The 9,981-nt window shown below is 34.3% G+C and overlaps 1 protein-coding gene across 2 annotated transcripts in view; it reads right to left on the minus strand.

Annotated features, from left to right (window-relative positions):
* Positions 1-9,981, minus strand: part of LOC106871710 (A disintegrin and metalloproteinase with thrombospondin motifs 7) — a 345,599-nt gene that overhangs the window by 100,319 nt on the left and 235,299 nt on the right. For both annotated transcript variants that reach the window (XM_052976057.1, XM_052976060.1), the window contains exon 22: positions 2,139-2,327. In XM_052976057.1, the coding sequence (XP_052832017.1) occupies positions 2,139-2,327 (189 nt within the window). The remainder of the gene's footprint in view (positions 1-2,138; positions 2,328-9,981) is intronic.

A 9,981-nucleotide genomic window follows, 5' to 3' on the forward strand; every position in this document is an offset into this window, starting at 1 on the left:
AAAAGAAGTTTGAAAACGCCAATATATAAAAAATGAATTTTAATTTAACATGTTTCGGTTCTTGTAAAAACGAACCTTATCAAAACTACATATTTAATAAAATGAAAATAAAATTAAATGAAGAGTTCATAATTGTTCCTTACTGGTGTCGATAGTCCACGTGGGGGCATTTTTTGTTGGTTGTAGTAATAGTAGTGTCCCTATGTATGTATGTATGAATTTTATTTTTTATTTGTTTCAATCATTAGACTGTTGCCATGCTGGAGCACTGCCTTGAAGAACTTTAGTCAAAAAAATCAACTCTAGTACTTTCTTTTCTTTTAAGCCTGGCCTCATGGCAAACCACTTCATTACAAGAATGTAAACACAACAGCACCAGTTGTCAAGAGGTGGTGGTCAACAAACACCCCCAAAAAAGAGATGCACACATGCACACACACACACATACACACATCTATAACAGGTTTCTCTTTTCAGTTTCCATCAACCAAATCCACTCTCAAGGCTTTGGTCAGCCTGAGACATAGTAGAAGACACTTGCTCAAGGTGCCATACATTTTGACTGAAGTATGTATGTATGTATGCATACTTTCATGCATACATATATACAGAAAGATAAGAAGAATGAGAGGGTGTATTCCCTATATTCTTTGCTGGACAGGTTGAAGTATAGCTGTTAGATTACAAAATACAAAATATGTTGTAAGAAAACCAAGCAATAAATAAATAAATATATGAATTAAATTTATGGTGTTGAAGTCAATCAGATGAACATTCATTTACATGAAGATTTCTAAATATTCTCTCTATGTTTCTGTGTGTATGCCACCATGTATGTGTGTTAAGTGTAATAACCACGTGCCCAAGGATGCTTGACTCTTGCTCTCAAATTATCAGTTCTGACCTGGTAGTAGCTGTTGTGTTGCTTCCCAGTTCATATTTCATATTACATAGTTAGTGCCAAAAATATCAAATAAATATACACAAAAATCACATGTTCATCTGTTGAAATATTCATTGATTGATACATAATAACATGTAACTTAATGTATCTGTGTGAGTGTGTGTGTGCACATGCAGTATGCATTTGTGTATATGTGTTATAAGCTAAGACCTATAAATATACTTCTTATTAACAAGGAAATTACAGTTGAATATATTGTGTTTAACTCTACTGGGTGCAGTTTATATATTTATCCATTATACCATAAAATAAAAAGTTTTAGGTTTTGGTTTATGAAAGTTTACAGGTTGATAGTTATATTTATTGACAATATTTTACAATGCAAAATGGCCACTCTTTGCTTTCACCATAGCCCTTGATTCTTTATACCAACCATTTTCAATGCAACAATGTGTCTACATTTTACTTGAGTCACCTTATTTAATTAAGGGTAAACATTGAAACAAAAGAATGCGGGAAAGCATTATACAATGTTTGCCACTATTTTTGTGAGTAAGAGTTTTTCAATCTATGTTGAAATCATGGGGTAAACTATTATGTTTAAATAATGGTGAAATGTATATGCTGCACCTGGTAAAGCAATCATTGATAATCAAATAAAAAAAATTACTGACGAACCTTAGACTGTTATGTGATACAACACAATTTTGAAACCTTTTTTCATTGTTTGTTGGAGCTTATACATTGTAGTTCAACATAGGGGCAAATTTATTTGGTTGTGTAAGCACACACACACACACATATCAGCATTTAATGTTCGTTTTCCATGCTGACGTGGGTTAGATGGTTTGATAGCATCTTGTGAGCTACAGAGCTATGATGAACTCCAATGTTAGTTTTGGGATGGTTTTGTGCATGGTTGCCTTTTCTAATGCCAACCGCTTTGCACATACACATAAATGCACTTCTTCCTTCAATATATGAAACTTTATGAAGATGAGCATAAGCCCAAAATCCTAGGAACACTTCCACTACATATTTCCTTGAACATTAAACTAAGAACTACATTTTGTTTTCACTTTGTCTTCTGTGTTTTTATTTTCATCATAAATCTTGAATATGTATTGCATGTGTGTTGTAAAATCATCATTTACACCTTTTTTCCATGCTTTTTTTTTTTGTATAGAGCAAATTACTATGCATGCACAATGGAACAAATAGCTATTTATCTTACCATTGACCAACTTGCAGTCATCCATTCTTTACAAGGAGTGTAACATGCCTTTAATTCAGGTGGTTTAATCAAAACATTACATTTGTAACTTGGTACAATTGGAGAGCGGCGTGAACGTCTATCAACACAGTACACAACTCTGCTTCTATTGCTGTGGCCACATTTTTGTTGTGGATGCAAGAAGTCACACTGAAATTTGAATAAAATGCAAATACAAAAAATGTTTCAAAACAGATTCCAAATTTCCAAATAACAATATTTTTCATTTCATTTATTGAATTATTATTTATATATTTTTTCGTATTAACTTAGATTCCATAATGTTCAATGTTGTTACAAAATATTGGGTCTAGACAGTATTTTCTAAAGTATTATCTTACAAGCATGTTTTAATTAATAATAAAAATTTTAATTTAAAGTTGGTAAAATATATATATTCATCATATAGATTGAAGTAAACAAAGAAAGTGTCTTGCATGGGGAAAAAAATTAGATCAACAGTATCATCATCATCATCATCATCATCATCATCATCATCATCATCATCATCATTTAACGTCTATTTTCCATGTTGGTAGCGTTGCACAGTTTGAAAGGGGCTGGCAAGCTGGAAGGATGCACCAGGTTCCAGTCATCTGTTTTAGCAAGGTTTCTATGGCTGGATGCCCTTTTAAATGCCAACCACTTTACAGAGTGTACTGGGTTCTTGTTATATGATGCTAGTTTATATATATATAAATTTGTATGTTCAAAGGTATAGATACACCAATACACACACACATCCACACATACATATATCAACAACTTTCAAATTATCCATTACAAACTGACTTCCCTTACGTATATTTTCCTTTAAAAGAATGGTAGTGGAAGAAGAAAACATCCTATGTACACACAATAAATTAGACATGATCTTTAAAGTAAACTGGTAAAAGCAACAGACTTGTTTCAGGTTTATTAAACCTTTTCAGAGAATCAATTTTGTTCCATTCAGTTGATGTATCTAAGAGTGATCAATATATATATATATATATATATATATATATATATATATATATATGTATGTATATGTATATATTTATTGTATTCTTTTATTTGTTTCAGTCCTTGGACTGTAGCTCAACTAGGACATGATCTTGAAGGGTTTAGTTGTTTGAATTTAATGTGTATATGTAACTTGTCTGTGCATTTCTGTGTATGCAAAGACACACAGACATGTTGCACAGACAGGTTCAAAACCTGAGAAACAGAAAGACTAATAGGAAAGAGGATCCAGTAGAAGGTGTAATAGTAGGAGTGGAAAATGAAGAGAAATCAAGAGAGTGAGACAGGAGAATATGTATTGTTACTCAGAGAGAGAGAGAATAGCAAAAGAGACAGAGAGAGAAAAAAATTTCCATGGTTACTGATAGAGATGGAAAGATAGTGAGAGAATGAAACTACTGAGAGTGGGGAGGGGAAGAATCAAAAGGAGGACAGCTGCTAAGAGCAAGAAAGAGGGAGAGAGAGGGAGGAAAGAGTGATATTTCTATTATTATGAGAAAGGGAAATGAGAGAAAGAGGAGAAAGGAGATATGAGAGTAAGAAATAGAAAGGAACAGACTTATTGAAAGTCAAAAGAGAGAAGAACATACTGATGTAGGGAGGGAGAAAGAGAGAGAGAAGGGTTTTTAGCAAATGAATAAATATGAAATTAATCCAATATTTTTGTCAGACAAAAATTATATTGGATATATAATTAACCTCAATAATCTATTTTTCAAAAAGTTTTAATAACTTTTTCACTCACTGAAAGAACCATGAATTTATATGTATTATATACTAATTTGTATTTTCAGCTACTTTGACAAGGACAGTGTAGTCTACGTTTCATTAAAGAGGTTTAAAAAAACTAAAACAGATCCACAGTTGCCTCCCATATTTGCCGGAATATCTATCCATCCATTTTCCTTGCTTTCTCTTCTTGGGAGGGTCATAAGGGTTGAGTCCTCAGGCACTTCCTATACAGGGTTCTATCAAAAGCAACTATTATTAAACTTAACTGCTAAATTCCTAAGAGTGGACAACTAAGACTGTGGATATTATCCTACCATCTCTCTCGTGTCTATCCCTAGGACTGTTCAAGCTCCCTGACTGTTTCGGCATGGTTTCTAAGGCTGGGTGCCCATCCTAACATCAACTAATTTACAAAGTGTACTGGGTGCTTTTACACAGTAACAGCATGGGTAGTTTTTACATGGCACCAGCACCTATGACTCCATGTGATTATGGATGCTCAGCTGGAGAAAGTTGCATTTTGATTTAACACTAGCATCTAGCACTTTGGACATCTTTAGAAGTGAACACTTTGTTGCATTCAGGCAAGATTTTCAGTCTGAGGATATCTTTCTCTCTCCCTCCCACCAATCTTGGATACCTTGTAATGGGTCATGGGTACTCTCTTCCTTTCGGTTTAAAAAGACGAGAAAATATATAACATTGTCTTTTCTTCAGCACATAATTTATGTAATCAGCATTTTAATGCTCCCTGCACTAACTTAAGTGTTTCATTTTTCATAGTCTGAGTTTTGAAAATTAACAAAAGTACATGCCCAAATGGATTACTAGATGATTCTACATTCTCTTTGTTAATTTCTATTTGTTTATAAATATGCATGTTTTAAGTCAGCCGTAAACGTTTTTGACTGAATGTATCAGTTTATAGCTCTGTCATATTCACATTTTCTGTGCAACAGCATTACATCATCTGTCATTTCCCATTTGTTACATCAAGCATTCTTAACATTAATGCATATTGATTTGAACAATAAAATTAAGGTGGCGGGGTTAAGGTTATATATGTATGACAAATGGATGGGGTATGAAAAATGTTAATGGAAAAATGCCAAGTGCAATAACATGTAAGATGTGATGACAGCAATGAGCAAATGATACACTGTTTCATATGATCAAATGAAAGAGGAAAAAAAAAGGCTGCTGTGTGTCAGAAGATCAACAGACGACAGAAGAAAAGATTATATTATTTTGTTCAAGTTATATTCTTTTGTGGTGTGTAATAGTTGTAAATTTATTTTGACGTTAGTTTTACAGGGCAATTCAAAAATCCCTTTAATGTTGATATAAACCAACTAAAGAAACAACTTCCCAAAGGTACTGAGCAATAGGATTACATAAATTATGCGCTGAAGAAAAGACAATGTTATATATTTTCTTAGCTTTTTAAACAGAAAGGAAGAGTGTACTCATGACCCATTACAGGGTATCCAAGATTGATGGGAGGGAGAGAGAAAGATATCCTCAGACTGAAAATCTGGCCAGAATACAACAAAGTGTTCACTGCTAAAGACCAGTCTCTTAACTACACAACCACGTCTAAGCATTTAAAAATTTTTTGTTGTATATATAACATTCTGGTGAGATACTACAATTAATATTTATCTCATATGCTAGCAACAATAAAATTAGGCAATCACTTGATCCTTCAGTTTTTTATTTATCCAACAATGGGTGATCAGCCCCTTTGATTTGGGGGAGGATCAATCATTATGTTGGTTCTAGTACTTGCTTGTTACTAATTTTATTGACTTGAAAGGGTGGAAGAAAAAGTAGCTTTCAGCAGTATTTGAACTCAGAATGCAAAGACTTTAACTGAATATTGATTTCAAATTTTGGTACAAGGCCAGCAATTTGGTGGGTGGGGGTGAATTGATTACATCAACCCCAGAGTTCAACTGATACTTATTTCATCAACCCTGAAAGGATGAAAGACAAAGTCAGCCTCAATAGAATTTGAACTCAGAAGCATTTTATCTGTCTTTACATTCTAAGCATTTTACCGCACATGCTTGAACCATAACTAAATATTAACTTGAACCTTAACTAAATATTGTTGAGTATTATGTCCATTGTTCTAATGACTTTACCAATCTATCTTTGCGATATCCTCCAATATAATTATAAAACAACAGAAAAGGAATATAATGATAGTCAGTAGATTTGGTAAGCTAGTGACAGCCATCAATGGCATGAATATACTTAATTTTATGTGTTCTTGTGGAGAAACAGATGGAAAGAGATTTTGAGAGAAAGAAAGAGATGTAAAGTTGTATGTATGAATACATTGTCTTTGGAAATGATTTGATTTATGATATATGAAAAAGATAAAAACGCACATAGAAAATTATAGCAAAAATGTAATTTATTTCATTTCTAATATGAAGGATTTATTTAGAAATGTGAAGTCAATTTATTTTTGCATTATATGTATTTCTCTGGTATATATTAAAAACAAAATGAAGGAAAAAGTGAGAGAGAGTTAAAGCTGTGTTATTCAGTTGTAAAAGTATTTTTTTCCACCTCTTTTTGGCAAAAATATCTATATTTTTCCTAGTTTCATAAAACTGAGAATCTATCAGCTTTTTGTTACAACCTTCAACATTACAGATTCCATTGATAACTTTTAATGTTATAGTTAGAATTTTATATTTTTACTATATTCCATTATAGATAACAAGTAAGTCTTCATACAAAAGATCTTGTGAGGTTGTGATGTTCAAGCATTTTAAAGCTAGTTTAAGGGTGAGATTGGACAGAAAGAATTGACACGTTACAAGAAATCAGAAGAAAACTATCTAGTTTCAGTTTCACGTATATTCTACAGCACGGGCCAATTTAATAAAATGATTTCCACATAAAGCAATTTAAGGAGGTGAGCTGGCAGAAATGATAGCATTTTGTCTGTCTTTATATTCTGAGTTCAAATTTCATCAAGGTCAACTTTGCCTTTCATCCTTTTGTGATCAATGAAATAAGTATCATTTGCAAATTGGGGTCAATGTAATCGACAAGTCCCTGACTCCCAAAACTTCAAACCTTGTACCTATAGTAGAAAGGGTTATTGAAAAGTAAATTTAAGAATAACAATTGATTATTTACTGATAGGATTTACACAATACAAAGAGTAAAGTGAAATTCATTATCAAGGCTCAGTCAACTTGAACCTTGAACTTCACAACAAAATAATTTCAAATTTATTTCTTTTCATGTACTACTAAATAAATATTGCCTGAAATTAAGGTTTGCATATATGTGTAAATTATTTTAACCAAGTAAAATCATGAGATTATTCAAGTAAAATAAATAATTTATATTAATTTAACCTTGTAAAATAAACAATCTAGTTATTGTACTAAATATTTAACTTAGTCTTGCAAATATATAATGTGTGTGTATATATATATATATATATATATATATATATAATGTATGTATGTAATTACATCAAAGCAGCATGATTCATTTATCTTTAAAGTTTAGAATAATAACAATATAAATATTATTTCAAGTAAAATATTTCTGCTAAATTAAGATGTATTGTTAACTATAGTTCTTAAACAAACTGGTGATTACAAGCAAGCAGGAAATTGTTTGCTATTTATATATCCACTCTGTTTGATATGAATTTAATCATTTGTCCTATGCTTGTTAATCTTGAACACTCACATTGGAACTTCAAAAGGAAATCACAGAAGAACTATTTAAAGAGAGGCTTTTGAAAGGGTCAGACCACAAGTAATAAATTCTGCAGATAAATTAAAACTACACATCGGTCTCTTTGATGATCATCTAACAACAGTGAAAAGGAGAAAGTTGATGGGGCATTGCTATATTGTAAGATCAAACAGGTTAACCAAAAACATCCTTTACAGAATAACCCACTGAAAAAGCTGATGTATAACTTAGAAATAGTCTCCGACAGCCATGTGAGCCGGGCTCAGGTGTTTCCCTATAATTGTAGGAGATGGTTATGACCAGCATGTTAGCTCATATCTAAATTAAAACATGATAACAATTAAGATTCATTGTGCAACATGCATTTTAAAATTTCTATTAATTACATTAATTATTGGAGCCTTTAATTTTGTAGCTGAATGCATTTTCTAGTAATCGAGATGTAAAACTGTCAATTAGAATTCCAAAAGTACATAATTTTTGAAAAATATGTGGACTGAAATGTGTAGTTTGCAGAGCAGAACACACCATCTTTGACAAACATCGAAACAAGAGACAACAGTGTCAAATGTTGATCCATTTACAGCTGATATACAAAAACATTATCTGCTATAGTTTTACTAATTCCCATTACATCCAGCATATAAAAATAAAACTATTGGTCCCTTGAAATAGTCATTCAAAAAAGTGTCACCCCCTAGCAGTTGGGGGAATCTGTGGAATAGGTAGACCCAGGAAGACCTGGGATGAGGTAGTAAAGCATGACCTTTGAACATTAGGCCTCACTGAGGTAATGACTAGTGACTGAGACCTTTGGAAATATGCTGTGCTTGAGAAGACCTGGCAAGCCAAGTGAGACCATAACCCATGGCCTATGCCAGTGGTGTAACCAGCCCACTTATGCATACTTTTCCTTCATTGGACACTAAACTCTGCTTGCGAAGACCTGTTGAGGCAAATGAAATCGAAATCAAAATCAAATTCTATGACAGCAGTGCATGACTGGCATCCGTGCCAGTGGAGCGCTAACAGCACCATCCAAGTGTGATTGTTGCCAGGGCTGCTGACTGGCTTCCATGCCGGTGGCATGTAAAACGCACCATTCGAGCATGATCATTACCAGCGTCGCCTTACTGGCACTTGTGCTGGTGGCACTTGTGCTGGTGGCACATGAAAAACAACATTCAAGTGAGGTCGTTGCTAGTGCCACTGGACTGGCTCCTGTGCAGGTGGTACGTAAAAACACCATTTGAGCATGACTGTTGCCAGTATCACCTGACAGGCCCTCATGCCAGTGGCACGTAAAAGCACCCACTACACTCCCGAAGTGGTTGGCATTAGGAAGGGCATCCAGCTGCAGAAACTCTGCCAGGTCAGATTGGAGCCTGGTGCAGCCATTTGGCTCGCCAGTCTTCATTCAAACCGTCCAACCCATGCCAGCATGGAAAGTGGACGTTAAACGATGATGATGATGATGATATATGTATATGCATGAAAATGTGTATGTATATAAGTAGCATATGTGTGTCAGAGTGTGTACATATATGTACATGTGTGCGTGTATGCATGAAAATGTGTATGTATGTAAATAACGTGTGAGTGTATGCATGAAGTTGTGTATGTATATAAATAGCATGTGTGTGTGAGTGTGTATATTTACATATGTATGTGCATGTGAATGTGTATGTATATATACATGAATACCATATGTGAGTATGTGTGAGAATGTATGTGTACATGTGAGCAGGCATGGCTGCGTGGTTAAGGAGCTTGCTTGGCAGCTACATGGTTTTGGGTTCAGCCCCATTGCACACCACCTTGGGCAAATACCTTCTACAACAGCTCCTTGTAACTGAATTTGGTAGATGGAAATTGTGTAGAATCCTGTCATGTATATATATGTGTGTGAGTGTGTATGTGCTTTTCTGTTTATATTTGTCCCACCTCCACTTGACAACTGGTGCTGGTGTATTTACATCCCTGTAAGGGATTGGCACTCTCAACGTCGGCACGCTGAAAGGTAGATCTGGTGAAATTGTTGAGATGCTTGAACGGAGACGCGTAGATATGTGCTGCATCCAGGAAGTAAGATGGAGAGGAGGTTCTGCGAGGTTCCTCACAGGCAAAGAACACAGGTACAAGATTTTCTGGGCAGGGAACACTGACGGGGTCGGGGGCGTAGGAATACTTCTAGCGGAGAAATGGGTGGATAAGGTAATCGAGGTCGTTAGAGTAAGTGACAGAGTACTTAAGATCAGACTAGTGCTTCATCATAGATTAGCTACTGTCATCTCAGCCTATGCACCTCAACCGGGGCTACCAGATGGTCTGA

The sequence above is a fragment of the Octopus bimaculoides genome, chromosome 2 (genome assembly GCF_001194135.2).
Source record: "Octopus bimaculoides isolate UCB-OBI-ISO-001 chromosome 2, ASM119413v2, whole genome shotgun sequence".
Taxonomy (NCBI): Eukaryota; Metazoa; Mollusca; class Cephalopoda; order Octopoda; family Octopodidae; genus Octopus; species Octopus bimaculoides.